This window comes from Nerophis ophidion, linkage group LG06, assembly GCF_033978795.1.
Source record: "Nerophis ophidion isolate RoL-2023_Sa linkage group LG06, RoL_Noph_v1.0, whole genome shotgun sequence".
In the NCBI taxonomy this organism is placed as follows: domain Eukaryota; kingdom Metazoa; phylum Chordata; class Actinopteri; order Syngnathiformes; family Syngnathidae; genus Nerophis; species Nerophis ophidion.
Genome location: NC_084616.1, coordinates 69,073,081 through 69,088,020, shown reverse-complemented (window position 1 = coordinate 69,088,020; position 14,940 = coordinate 69,073,081). Strand labels below are relative to the sequence as shown.

The following is a 14,940-nucleotide window of genomic DNA, read 5'->3' as shown; positions in this document are numbered from 1 at the left end:
ATATAAACAGCTTGCCTGCCCAATCACGTTACAACATCTACGGATTTTAATAAATAACTGCACACACAAGGAGACGAAGCATAAGAACGAGGAAGTTACAGCCATGGCGACGCCGTCTGTAATAGAGTGATTCTGTGTTGTCTGTTGCCATCTCCTGGTGAATGTTGGCTATAGCGTTATGGGGTTGCTTTTTGATTGGCCAACGATTTACGTGGTGTTTTGCACCTGACGGCAAGTGACTCTCGCCAGTACACAAATGGCAGAACAAAGGTTACTCAAATAGTGAAAGGTAAGTGTTGTTGTTGTTTTTTTAACAACCAGCAAGCACAGAACAGTTAGTAGAACAACTATGTTTTTATTACTGTTTATTTGATAGGTGCCGTCGGAAATTCAACTATTTCTTTTATTTATATGTATAATAAAATAAATATATATAGGTAGACTTCATTGAAAGTCAAGTATTTCATACATATATATATATATATATATTTATATGTATATATATATGAATTATATATGAAATACTCGAGTTGGTGAATTGTACTTGTCCCCCCTTAACCACGCCCCCTGCCCAAACCACGTTGTTCTGCCGTTTGGGTACTGGCGAGCGATCTCCGAATCCAGGAACATATCCTTCAAGGATTTGTTGTAGACATCCGCAAATGAGAACGGGATGTTGCTTCCAGCAGCTATCAGCATAGCCATCCTTGTCTCAGCATAAGTTACACCATCGGGTTTTCATTTTACGAGGTGGCCCATAATACTGGGTTGTGAAAGATGCTGCGCTGGGGACGCTTTGTGCTTCGCTGACCATTCATGACTGAGTATATCCGTTCGGCCACCGTGTTCAATGGAGAAGTCAGTTCTACAAAATTTACAGGCAACATACCCCTTCCCCTTCGAGCTCTCCTGGATAAACTGAAACTCTTGTTTCAATTCGTTTTGGAACTTGCAAGCGTATTTCTTCATTTTGCTCGTCAACGGTGTAATATATTGGGTTGGAGTCAATAACCAGGCGATGTGATGAAGTTACGTCTCTTTACTGTGGGCTTCAGAACGGACTCCCTAATGCATATGTTCCTTGACTGCACTTAAATGTAGAATATATGTAGAATATATTTATATTATTCATATATTATATATGTACTGTAATATATTATGTATATTATATTATTTATTATTATCATTGTTTATTGTAAGCGAACTGTGGTGCTGAATTTCCCCCAGGGATCAATAAAGTACATTCTATTCTATTCTATGTACAGTAGATGGCAGTATTGTACTGTTTAAGAGGGTCACAATATTGCTGAGTCAGGTCCGCATGGAGCTGGAGGGGGCGTGGCCTCCAGCTCCGCTTGAATTTCGGTAAATTTTCGGGAGAACATTCGTCCCGGGAGGTTTTCGGAAGAGGCTCTGAATTTCGATGAGGAGACATAACAGGCAGAATGGATGCATTTTGGCTTAAAAACAAATGATAAATGTGAAGTTATCAACATTGAAGCACTGTTTTACAAGAGGGGCTTCAAAACATAGCTAGCGAGTGGCTAACATCCATCCGCAGTCGGCAGTGTTGTAGTTACTTCTAAATCACTATCCTTTGCCTCCATGGCGACTAATAAAGTACGTTTCTTACAAGTATCCATGCAGGATGAGAAATAGCTAAAACATGCTTCATTACACACCGTAGGAGGATACAAAAGCTCACCCCTAACAGCAAACCGGCTCTCCTCAATGTAAACAAATGCCATGGGTGGATATACACATGACATTTACTGTTATGGTACCAAATACCAGAACCTTATCTAGTCGCTCCTTTTATTATCACAAAACCGTCGATTTTGTGATAATAAAATGTACAGACCAAACGATCAGGACTTTCGCATCTTGTGACACTGGAGCAACTTAAATCCATTGATTGGTCAGTGTTTTTTTCGCATTAAATGTGGGTGGAAGGAAACGTAATATAGTTTCAAATGTACATACAGCTATAGCCTAAATAGCATGTTAGCATCGATTAGCTGGCAGTCACGCCGCAACCAAATATGTCTGATTAGCACATAAGTCAACAACATCAACAAAACTCACCTTTGTGATTTTGTTGACTTATTCGTTGCAAATGCATCTGCAGGTTATCCATACATCTCTGTGCCATGTCTGCCTTAGCATCGCCGGTAAAATGTGCAGACACTCCGGCACATTCGATGGGGGTCTGGCGGAAGAATTCTTGCCACTTTCGCATCTTCGGGCCAGTGGTGCAACTTGAAACCCTCCCTGTTAGTGTTGTTACACCGTCCGACAACACACCGACGAGGCATGATGTCTCCAAGGTTCCAAAAAATAGTCGAAAAAACGGAAACTAACAGAGCTGAAACCCGGTGTTTGTAATGTGTTTGAGAAAATGAAAATGGCGGCTTTGTTACCTAGGCAACGTCACGTACTGACGTCATCGCTTCAAGAGGGCTAAACAGAAAGGCGTTTAATTCGCCAAAATTCACCCATTTAGAGTTCGGTTATCAGTTAAAAAAATATATGGTCTTTTTTCTGCAACATCAAGGTATATATTGACGCTTACATAGGTCTGGTGATAATGTTCCCCTTTAATGCCTTATTCGGCATGGCCTTATTATAACCTTAACCCTGACCCTAACCAAATAACTCTGAATTAAGTCTTTTTTACTTAGAATATGTTCCCCTAGTGTCCAAATAACGCTAAATTACGTCTTTGTTACTTAGAATATGTTTCCCATACTAAAGTGTTACCAAAAACATAACTTTGTCTTTAATTTGAAAAAAAAAAAAAACTTTTTTATTTTTCACTAAATAAGGCTTAGAGCAGGGGTGCCCATTACGTCGATCGCGAGCTACCTGTCGACCGCGGGGGGTGTGTCAGTCGATCTCGAGCCAGGCTTTTAAAAAAAATAGACCTAAAAATTAGTGATCATCAATCTTCACCAAGATGTCACTTAAATGACATTCACGGTACCGGAGGGTCTTGTGAGATGACGCTGGCTGCTGCAAGACCATTTTTATTAAAATATGACCGAGAGGAAGGCGAGAAACACTTTTTATTTCATCAGACTCTCGCGCCGTACCTTCCGTCAAAACTCTAAAGGCCGACTGCACATTTCCTATCTTCACAATAAAAGGCCTGCTTCATGCTGCCTGCGCTAACTAAATATAGAGTCTCGGAAAACTGGCGTGCACAAGCAATCCCTCAGAAAGCTGGCGTGCACAAGTGATGTGCACGCCAGCTTTCCGAGACTCTTATTTTGTTAGCGCAGGCAGCATGAAGCAGGGCTTTTATTGTGAAGATAGGAAATGTGCAGTCGGTCTTTAGAGTTTTGACGGAAGGGACGGCGCGAAAGTCTGTTGAAATAAAAAGTGTTTCTCGCCTTCCTCTCTGTCATTTTTTCATAATAATGAACTGGCAGCAGCCAGCGCCATCTCACAAGACCCTCGGGTGCCGTGAATGTCAATCAAGGAAGCTACGGAATTTGCCGCCAATGTTTTTCTTGTAAAGTGTATGGAAGCTGGATGAATTAGATGCCAAAAACCAACCACTTTCATGTGGTATTGTACAGAAAGGACAACTTTTTTTCTCCTCCATTTGAAAATGTGGGCGTTATCATCATTACTGTCTGATTCCAATCAATGCAAGTCATCAGAATCAGGTAATACACCAACTTATATTCTTGTCTTCGTGAAAGAAAGACATCTATATGTGTTACACATGCTTGTATTATCATTAAACACATTTAACTTGTTTACAAAAATGTTTCTTTCATAAATAAATAAATATAAATGATATATATAAATGAGGTAGATCCCCTCGAGTTGGCCAATTGAAAAGTAGCTCGCCTGCAGAAAAAGTGTGGGCACCCCTGGGTTAGGTGAATGCGCATATGAAACTGGTGGGGTTCGGTACATCCAACAAGGTTAAGAACCACTGCTCTAATAAAACCAGAAACAGTTTTGGGGAAAAAAAGAGTACCTTGAAACGTCTTCTGCGTTTTCTCATTCTCTGGCAGATTAGGTGCGTAGTTCCTTAGCATATCGGTTGCGTTAAGAATGCATACTGCCACCTACTGTACGGAGTTGCAATGACATGGTAAAACTGACAAAGAGTCCAATTGTAATGTGTTTATGAGTGTGTGTCAGTTACATTTGCCTTGTGCGTGCGTGCGAGGCGGTGGGTTGGATTGGACTGACAACCGATACACCCATAAAATACATGTATGATCGCAGTGTAGCCAAATGTTTTGCAACCGCTTCTTCTAATTACATGATACACACTTTCGTTAAATAAAGACTCAAAATGTGTCTGTGTTTGTCTACGCAGGTATTGCGTGCCGAGCTGGAACTTACGCGGGGTAAGATGGATGAAGTGAGAGCCTTGGCACAGGAGCTTATGGCCACCAGGGGGGAGAACTGTCAAGCCCATGTGGGGCCCAAAGTGAAGCTTCTGAACCAGAGGTTTGACGCCGTTGCGCAACGCATCGCCTCTGGACCGGTGGGGGACGACAGCATTCCAATCAGTAGTGTTTTGAATTCCTTTATTTTGACATTTCTGACAACTATGAATATAATTCAAATCTCAGACAGCGGCATCGGCCAAAGAACTGGAGCAGTATCACAGTGAAGCTCAGATCTGGTTGGATCTCCTGGAGGAGGAAGTGAAACAGGGTGAAAACCTCAAAGAAGAGGACTTTCAGGAAGACAAGGTTAGTGAAAAGGGGGACAACATTTTTTGAACTTTTTCACCTCGATGCGACTGTTGAACTTCTAAACAGATCTGTGTTCGTCTTTGTGTCTAGGACTTTGAAGAGGGTGCAGTGAAGGAGTTACTGTTGAGAGGAGAGAATTTGCAGAAGAGAGCTCCGGATCAGGACAAGAAAGAACAGATCAAACAGAAGCAAAAGAGGCTAAGCAACAAATACAACAATGTCAAGGTAATGTCCAGCATCACTTCAATACAGCAGGATCCTTTTTCTATTTTCAAAGGTAACTCACTTGGCCAACCTTCAATTTTTAATCCTGGGTCAGTATGGGCCTGTCAGAGGAAAGGAGCTGGTTCTGTTTCCACATGCTTTCATTTTAATTCTTCTCCTGATGGCGTTCCTTCGAAGACTTTCCTTTTGTAACGGCCGGTGCCCACAGCAGCTGAATGCCAGCTCTACAGTCGTCTCCATCAATGCCACATATTTTGGATATCAAGCTTTAGATCGGAGTCACCAAACCAGTATCTTTAGATCTTGTAAATGCATTGTCAATCAATCAATCAATTTTCATTTATAAAGCCCTAAATCACTAGTGTCTCAAAGGGCTGCATAAACCACAACACAAACCACTACGACATCCTCGGTAGGCCCACATAAGGGCAAGGAAAACTCACACCCAGTGGGACGTCGGTGACAATGATGACTATGAAAACCATGGAGAGGACCACATATGTGGGCAACCCCCCCCCCCCCCCCCTCCCCCCCGTCTAGGGGACCGAAAGCAATGGATGTCGAGCGTGTCTAACATGATAATGTTAAAAGTTCGGTCCATAGTGGATCCAACACAGCCGTGAGAGTCCAGTCCAAAGCGGATCCAACACAGCGGAGCCAGCAGGAAACCATCCCAAGCGGAGGCGGATCAGCAGCGCAGTGATGTCCCCAGCCGATACACAGGCGAGTGGTCCATCCTGGGTCCTGAATCCAGACGAGTGGTCCTTCCTGGGTCCCGAATCTGGACAGCCAGAACTTCATCCATGGACATCGGACCGGACCCCTTCCACAAGGGAGAGTGGGACATAGGAGAAAAATATCATTACTATCCCCTCCCAGAGAGGAACAAACAGTCCTGCCAATAGACACACATTTCAAACCCTGAACACACTCGTACACCTCACCGGGGTGGGTGAAGGTGGGCGGGGGTAGCTCTTGCCTTGGTTCTCAGAAGCAGTCGACTAATGGGGGCGAGGCGTGGAAGAGTTCCTTTACATCCTTAAAAACAAACCCCAAAACGACTCCCTTTCAAGAGTCAGTCTGAAAGGGGCTTGAAGATGGTTTGTAAAGAAACATTTTGATAAATTTTGACCAGCGCAGCAACATTTTAGTTGAATTAGACCCCAAATTGTCAGTTAGTTAGTGACGAACCCCGAGATGCAGAGATGGAGGCAGGCATTGGATAGGAAAACATGATTTAATTTAAACAATAGAACAAGAATAAACAAAAGGGTACTAACACAAAGAGCGCACGAGGTGGATAACAAACTAAGGGAGCTAGCATGGCAGCTAGAAAACAAAAAGGAACTTAGCATGGAAGCTAGCAAGAATCGAGCAGGAAACAGAAGTCGTACATGTAATATAAAAACAAACTTGGAAGCAGGGAACAAAAGGCAGTAAGCTAAAAACCGCAATCAAACATAGCTTACCGCAACGCTGCATAGATAAGACAAGATATGACACGACAAGTACCAAAGACAAGAGCGACATCGACATGACAATAATCCAGCAACTGACTAGAGGACAAAAACAGACTCAAATAGAATCGGGCTGATTGACACCAGGTGTGGCCAGGTGCCAATCAGCGGCAGCTGAGGGGAAAACAGCACACAGGGGAAAAACCAAGAAACAGACAAGATAAGAGCACTGACAGGAACTAAGAATAGGAAGTACTAAACACACGCAGAGGAAAAAAATAAAACACAAACTGTCAGTGGCAAGCCTGACACAAATATGTGTGTTAAATTTAGATTACAATTATAAAATGACCCCTTTAAGAGCTCTGCTGGACAATACATTGACAGCTTTTAGCTCAGTGGCTAGCACAGCTGAATTTAACTCTCAACCAGTATGAATTGAGTTCATATTGGTATCAGGTACGGCATCAGAATGAAAAAACTGCGTGAATGGCTTTCAGCAGCCATCGTGCGGGTTGCATGGACCATCGATGAAAGACATCTCGGAGCAGGTTTGACTCTCGTTTATTGTTTCAATTAACACTTCTGGGTCCCAGTCTGTCGCGCCGATTTTCAGCGCTTCCTGCTTTGCTGCTCGTTTCGGCCGCCGGTCACTCCGTCTTCCTCGGGGGCTCATCGCTCTTCTTCTTCGTCTACTGGTTCTCCTACTTCTTCTGCCCCGATTGCTCCTCCTTCTCCCCTTTTATACAACAGGAGAAGATACACAGATTGAGAGCAGGTGTGTGTTTTACGCACCTGGCTCCGATTGCTGCAGGGTCACTCCAGGCGCGTCCTGCGTCTCCGCTCCACCTCACACTCTGCCTCCTGGCCGCCATCTTGAGTAGGACCACGGTTTGCCCTACCCCGCTGTCGGCCCGTCGGCTCCGCCTCTCCACAAACTGCTTTTCACTATTTCCCTAAAACGCTACATCAGCTTGCTTGTACAGCATGTGAGTAAGTCTTTGAAACCTCAGTGTGTGTGTTTGTGTGTGTGTACTGTATGTGTGTGTGCAGGACCTGCGCGTGCTGAGGAACAAGAAGGCACTCGCCATTGCACCGCAGTGGTATCAGTACCGTAGGAGGTCACATGACCTGCTGTCATGGCTAGACAATATCCAGCGCAGCGTTGACCAGCTTCCTGACCCTCCTCAGGGTGAGAGGGTCAAGGTGATATTGCACCACACACACGCACACAGATATATATATATGTATACATTTTTGGATTGAGAAATGCAGTGGAACCTGCTTAAGTAGTTCCCACTTATGTAGACAACTCGTCTGTCGACCCAGCAATCAAGTGGCGGCCCACTCTTTATTAGTAAAAAGTGCCCGCTTGGGTCGACGTCGACATATGTATTGCTTTCATCAACATAAAATGTGAGACGCCCACCTCAACGGACGCACGGTGTAACCTGTATGGCTGTTGAACAAGTATGCATGGCATTCACTTCCATGTGAGTACGGAAACCACGTTCAACATGTGACTGGGCTGGGAAGCCATTAGTTCCGGTTGTCGAGGGGGCTAAAGACAGTGTCATCATAACATGCCCTTGTTATTGTTGGTTGGTGGAAAATCTGCAGATACTTCAGAGAATATTTGCTCTCCAATTCGTAAGTTTCCCGGAAAAATTGCGTCGGCAAGTGTGCTGCTGTCAAGCGTCACTCATATAAAACTCGCCGGCCGCACTAACATTTAAATCAAATCCATCAATCAATCAATCAATGTTTACTTATATAGCCCTAAATCACTAGTGTCTCAAAGGGCTGCACGAACCACTACGACATCCTCGGTAGGCCCACATAAGGGCAAGGAAAACTCTATGAGAACCTTGGAGAGGAGGAAAGCAATGGATGTCGAGCGGGTCTAACACGATACTGTGAAAGTTCAATCCATAATGGATCCAACACAGTTGCGAGAGTCCAGTCCAAAGCGGATCCAACACAGCAGCGAGAGTCCCCTTCACAGCGGAGCCAGCAGGAAACCATCCCAAGCGGAGGCGGATCAGCAGCGCAGAGATGTCCCCAGCCGATACACAGGCAAGCAGTACATGGCCACCGGATCGGACCGGACCACCTGCACAAGGGAGAGTGGGACATAGAAGAAAAAGATAAGAAACGGCAGATCAACTGGTCTAAAAAGGGATCTAATCTAATCAACTTGATGTATAAAGCACATTTAAAATTTACCACAGGGGTAACCAAAGTGGTGTACAATGGACAGGTTAAAAAATAATACGAGGACCGAGCAAAAAACACAACACAAACAGAACACGATAAAAAATAAATAAATAAAACATAAAAACTGGTTCACAGCAGGTGTATAATGGGGCGCAATTCCAGGATGGATATCACTTAGTGTTAAAAGCCAAGGAAAAAAAGTATGTTTTTAAGAGAGATTTAAAAACAGGAAGAGAGGAGGCTTGTCTAATACTCAGAGGTAGGTCGTTCCAGAGCTTGGGAGCAGCAGCGGCGAAAGCTCTGTCACCTCTAAGCTTCAGCCTGATCTTAGGGATCGAGTGGGGCAGTAAGGCTGAAGGAGGTCGGAGAGATATGTTGGCGCGAGGTTGTTTAGACATTTTAAAACGAATAGATGGAGTTTAAAGTTGATTCTGTAACGCACAGGAAGCCAATGAAGGGACGCCAATATAGGGGTGATGTGCTCACGTCTGCGGGTCTCTGTTAGCAGACGAGCAGCCGAGTTCTGCACCAGCTGCAGGCGGGCGAGGGAGGCCTGGCTAATGCCGACATACAGGGCATTGCAGTAGTCTAAACAGTTCGAGATAATCAATCAATGTTTATTTATATAACCCCAAATCACAAATGTCTCAAAGGACTGCACAAATCATTACGACTACAACATCCTCGGAAGAACCCACAAAAGGGCAAGGAAAACTCACACCCAGTGGAGATAAAGGCGTGGATTAATTTCTCGAGATCATGTCCTGACAGAAGCGGTTTCACTTTCGCTATTTGGCGTAATTGAGAAAAGCTGTTTTGAACGACGCTGCTGATTTGTTTTTCGAATTTAAAATCTGAGTCGAACTATACCCCCAGGTTTGGGACGCAGTCGCTGAGATACGGGGTCAGAGTGCCGAGGTCAACGTTGGGGGAGGGAGAGCGACTTGGACCGAACAACATAACTTCTGTTTTGTCTTCACTTAGACTCAGGAAGTTAGCTGAAAGCCAGGCTTTTAAAGGCCTACTGAAAGCCACTACTACCCACCACGCAGTCTGATAGTTTATATATCAATGATGAAATATTAACATTGCAACACATGCCAATACGGACGGTTTAGTTTACTAAATTACAATTTTAATTTCCCGCGTGTTTGTGAAGTTATTGGTAGGAGGGGACATATTAGCCAGCACCACTTGCGGCTAAAAGTCGTCTCTTTTCATCGCGCAATTACACAGTATTTTGGACTTCTGTGTTGCTGAATCTTTTGCAATTTGTTCAATTAATAATGGAGAAGTCAAAGTAGAAAGAAGGAGTTGGGAAGTTTTAGCCACACAAACACACGGTGTTTCCTTGTTTAAAATTCCCGGAGGTGAAAGTTTACTATGGATCAGAGCGGTCAAGCGAACATGGTTCCCGACCACTTGTCAACCGGCAGGTTTCGGTGACAAAATTGTGGTAAAAAGTCGCCTCTTACCGGAGATCAGCGGAGCTCGCGCCGTCCATGCAGCTGCCGTCGACCTTCCTCAGAGACTGGCGTCAACACACCCGTGGACACACCCCTCCGACTATCAGATACTATTTAACTCACTAAAACACTAGCAACACAATAGAAAGATAAGGGATTACCCAGAATTATCCTCGTAAATGTGTCTAAAAACATCTGAATCGCTCCCAATGCAATCGCCTTTTTTTTTTTTTTTTTTTTTAAGTCCTTCACTATCAATATCCTCATCCACAAATCTTTCATCCTCGCTCAAATTAATGGAGAAATTGTCGCTTTCTCTGTCCGAATAGCTCTTGATGCTGGAAGCTCCCATTATAAACAATGTGAGGATGTGAGGAGCCCTCTCGTCTGCGACTTCCGGTAAAGGCAATGCTTTTTTTATTAGCGACCAAAAGTTGCGAACTTTATCGTCGATGAGCTCTACTAAATCCTTTCAGCAAAAATATGGCAATATCGCGAAATGATCAAGTATGACACATAGAATGGACCTGCTATCCCCGTTTAAATAAGAACATTTCATTTCAGTAGGCCTTTAATTTTCATATTAAGGTGTGACTCCTGCTTTATACATAACACAAAGCAGGAAAAAAAACTCTGTATGCAGTATCATTTTTTCATATTGAATTTCAAAAGTGTTTTGTGGCTCCCATTGTTTTTTTTTATTTTGTGAAACGGGTCAAAATGGCTCTTTGAGTGGTAAAGGTCGCCGACCCCTGGTCTATGTGGACATGTGTTGTAGTATTGTTAAACTTTATAGTTTTCACGAAATAGCAACATAACGACTGTCACAATTAAACCATGCACACTGTGACTTCCTGTTCAGGGTGAAGTAAGCTTCAAAATAAGAGCATGGCAGCATAATGCAGTGATTCTGCACCATTTTTTTAATTCAAGTACCCCCCTAATCAGAGCAAAGCATTTTTGAGATAAAGAAGTAAAATACAGCACTATGTCATCGGTTTATGATTTATTAAATTGTATAACAGTGCAAAATATTGCTCATTTGTAGTGGTCTTTCTTGAACTATTTGGAAAAAAAGAAATAAAAACTTGTTGAAAAATAAACAAGTGATTCAATTATAAATAAAGATTTCTACACATAGAAGTAATCATCAACTTAAAGTGCCCTCTTTGGGGATTGTAATAGAGATCCATCTGGATTAATGGACTTAATTCTCAACATTTCTTCACAAAAAAAGAAATCTTTAACATCAATATTTAAAGTTAAAGTTAAAGTACCAATGATTGTCACACACACTCTTGGTGTGGTGAAATTATTCTCTGCATTAGACCCATCACCCTTGATCCCCCCCTGGGAGGTGAGGGGAGCAGTGGGCAGCAGTGGTGCCGCGCCCAGGAATCATTTTTGGTGATTTAACCCCCAATTCCAACCCTTGATGCTGAGTGCCAAGCAGGGAGGTAATGGGTCCCATTTTTATAGTCTTTGGTATGACTCGGCCAGGATTTGAACTCACAACCTACCGATCTTAGGGCGGACACTCTAACCCAGGGGTCACCAACGCGGTGCCCGCGGGCAACAGGTAGCCCGTAAGGACCAGATGAGTCGCCTGCTGGCCTGTTCTAAAAATAGCTCAAATAGCAGCACTTACCAGTGAGCTGCCTCTATTTTTTTAATTTTATTTATTTACTAGCAAGCTGGTCTCGCTTTGCTCGACATTTTTAATTCTAAGAGAGACAAAAATCAAATAGAATTTGAAAATCCAAGAAAATATTTTTAAGACTTGGTCTTCACTTGTTTAAATAAATTCATTTATTTCTTTACTTTGCTTCTTATAACTTTCAGAAAGACAATTTTAGAGAAAAAATACAACCTTAAAAATGATTTTAGGATTTTTAAACACTTATACCTTTTTACCTTTTAAATTCCTTTCTCTTCTTTCCTGACAATTTAAATCAATGTTCAAGTATTTTTTTTTATTATTGTAAAGAATAATAAATACATTTTAATTTAATTCTTCATTTTAGCTGCTGTTTTTTTGACGAAAAATATTTGTGAAATATTTCTTCCAACTTATTATGATTAAAATTCAAATAAATTATTCTGGCAAATCTACAAAATCTGTAGAATCAGATTTAAATCTTATTTCAAATTATTTTGAATTTCTTTTAAAATTTTTGTTCTGGAAAATCTAGAAGAAATAATGATTGGTCTTTGTTAGAAATATAGCTTGGTCCAATTTGTTATATATCCTAACAAAGTGCAGATTTTAACCTATTTAAAACATGTCATCAAAATTCTAAAATTAATCTTAATCAGGAAAAATGACTAATGATGTTCCATAATTTTTTTTTTTAATGTTTTCAAAAAGATTCGATTTAGCTAGTTTTTCTCTTCATTTTTTTCGGTTGAATTTTGAATTTTAAAGAGTTGAAATTGAAGATAAACTATGTTTCAAAATTAATTTTCTTTTTTTTTTCGTGTTTTCTCCTCTTTTAAACCGTTCAATTAAGTGTTTTTTTCATCATTTATTCTCTGCAAAAAACCTTCCGAAGGTAAAAGGAAAAAAAATGTACGACGGAATGACAGACAGACATACCCATTTATATATATATATATATATATATATATATATATAGATTTATTTATTAAAGGTAAATTGAGCAAATTGGATATTTCTGGCAATTTATTTAAGTGTGTATCAAACTGGTAGCCCTTCGCATTAATCAGTACTCAAGAAGTAGCTCTTGGTTTCAAAAAGGTTGGTGACCCCTGCCACTGAGTAGGGAACATGTCCACAAAAAAATCTAGCTGTCAACACTGAATATTGCACTGTTGCAAATATGAACTTACATTCATATTTTGTTGAAGTATTATTCAATAAATATGTTTATAAAGGATTTTTGAATTGTTACTATTTTTAGAATATTAAAAAAAAAAAATCTTACGTACCCCTTGGCATACCTTCAAATACCCCCGGGGGTACGCGTACCCCCATTTGGAGAACCACTGGTATAATGTATGGGGCGGTATAGCTCGGTTGGTAGAGCGGCCGTGCCAGCAGGTTCGATCCCCACTTCCGCCATCCTAGTCACTGCCGTTGTGTCCTTGGGCAAGACACTTTACCCACCTGCTCCCAGTGCCACCCACACTGGTTTAAAGGGGAACATTATCACAATTTCAAAAGGGTTGAAAACAATAAAAATCAGTTCGCAGTAGCTTGTTGGATTTTTAAAAGTTTTTTTCAAAATTTTACCGGTCTCGGAATATCCCTAAATAAAGCTTTAAAGTGCCTTATTTTCGCTCTCTGCAAAGACACTGGCCATTTCCCTGTGACGTCACACAGTGCTGCCAATGTAAACAAACAATGGGAATACCACAGCAAGATATAGCGACATTAGCTCGGATTCAAACTCGGATTTCAGCGATTTAAGCGATTCAACAGATTACGCATGTATTGAAACAGATGGTTGGAGTATGAAAGTATTGAAGAAGAAACTGAAGCTATTGAGCGAATAGCTATTGACGCTATTCATAGCCATAGCATGGCCGAATAGCTGCGTTAGCATCGCCGGTAAAATGTGCGGACCAAACGATCAGGACTTTCGCATCTTTTGACACTGGAGCAACTTAAATCCGTCGATTGGTAAGTGTTTGTTTCGCATTAAATGTGGGTGGAAGGAAACGTAATATAGTTGCAAATGCATCTGCAGGTTATCCATACATCTCTGTGCCATGTCTGCTTTAGCACCGCCGGTAAGTAGCATGTTAGCATCGATTAGCGTAGCATGTTAGCATCGATTAGCTGGCAGTCAACATCAACAAAACTCACCTTCGTGATTTCGTTGACTATCGTTGCAAATGCATCTGCAGGTTATCCATACATCTCTGTGCCATGTCTGCCTTAGCATCGCCGGTCAAATGTGGAGACACTTTGGCACATTCAATGGGGGTCTGGCGGCAGACACTTTCGCATCTTCGGGCCAGTGGTGCAACTTGAATCCCTCCCTGTTAGTGTTGTTACACCCTCCGACAACACACCGTCGAGGCATGATGTCTCCAAAGTTCCAAAAAATAGTCAAAAAAACGGAAAATAACAGAGCTGAGACCCGGTGTTTGTAATGTGTTGAAAATGAAAATGGTGGGTGTGTTACCTCGGCGACGTCACATTCTGACGTCATCGCCTCCAGCGCGATAAACAGAAAGGCGTTTAATTCGCCAAAATTCACCCATTTAGAGTTCGGAAATCGGTTAAAAAAATAGATGGTCTTTTTTCTGCGCCATCAAGGTATATATTGACGCTTACATAGGTCTGGTGATAATGTTCCCCTTTAAATGTAACTTAGATAATGGGTTTCACTATGTAAAGAGAAAAAGCGCTATATAAATATAATTCACTTCACTTTAATGTACGAGCAAAATGTTGTCGACAAACTTCCCTGTGATGAAAAATCCTAAATAAATTAAAATATGACCTATTACGTCTCTGGCAAGAGTAGCTTGGAAATGCGCAAGGATTGGGAAGTTTTCGTTTTGATCATGTCGACAACCGCTTATGTCGACGTCAGCCAGCCAGTCCAAGGGGGGCGTCAGCCTAAGCAGGTTCCACTGTTAAAAATCACATTTTCCTCTTTTCATCAGCACCACCTTTAGCTGCATCACTTGATGTGTTACCATGGCAACACCTCACTCCCACCCACGGTGTCCTTCACCCCGGCCCCTGACTCGACATGTTTGTTTTTTTGCTTTCAGATGATCACAATGACATTTCGCTAAGCAGACGTCACACTCTCCTGTGGTTACCGCCACTGTGATTCCATGCTGGTCCCCCCCCCCCCCCCCCCCCCCACACTC

General features: G+C 42.1%; 1 protein-coding gene across 4 annotated transcripts in view; it reads left to right on the top strand.

Moving 5' to 3' along the window:
• Positions 1–14,940, top strand: part of dmd (dystrophin) — a 518,793-nt gene that overhangs the window by 284,594 nt on the left and 219,259 nt on the right. For all 4 annotated transcript variants that reach the window (XM_061904726.1, XM_061904725.1, XM_061904723.1 and 1 more), the window contains 4 exons: positions 4,340–4,510; positions 4,599–4,721; positions 4,815–4,949; positions 7,460–7,612. In XM_061904726.1, coding sequence (XP_061760710.1) covers positions 4,340–4,510; positions 4,599–4,721; positions 4,815–4,949; positions 7,460–7,612 — 582 coding nt within the window. The remainder of the gene's footprint in view (positions 1–4,339; positions 4,511–4,598; positions 4,722–4,814; positions 4,950–7,459; positions 7,613–14,940) is intronic.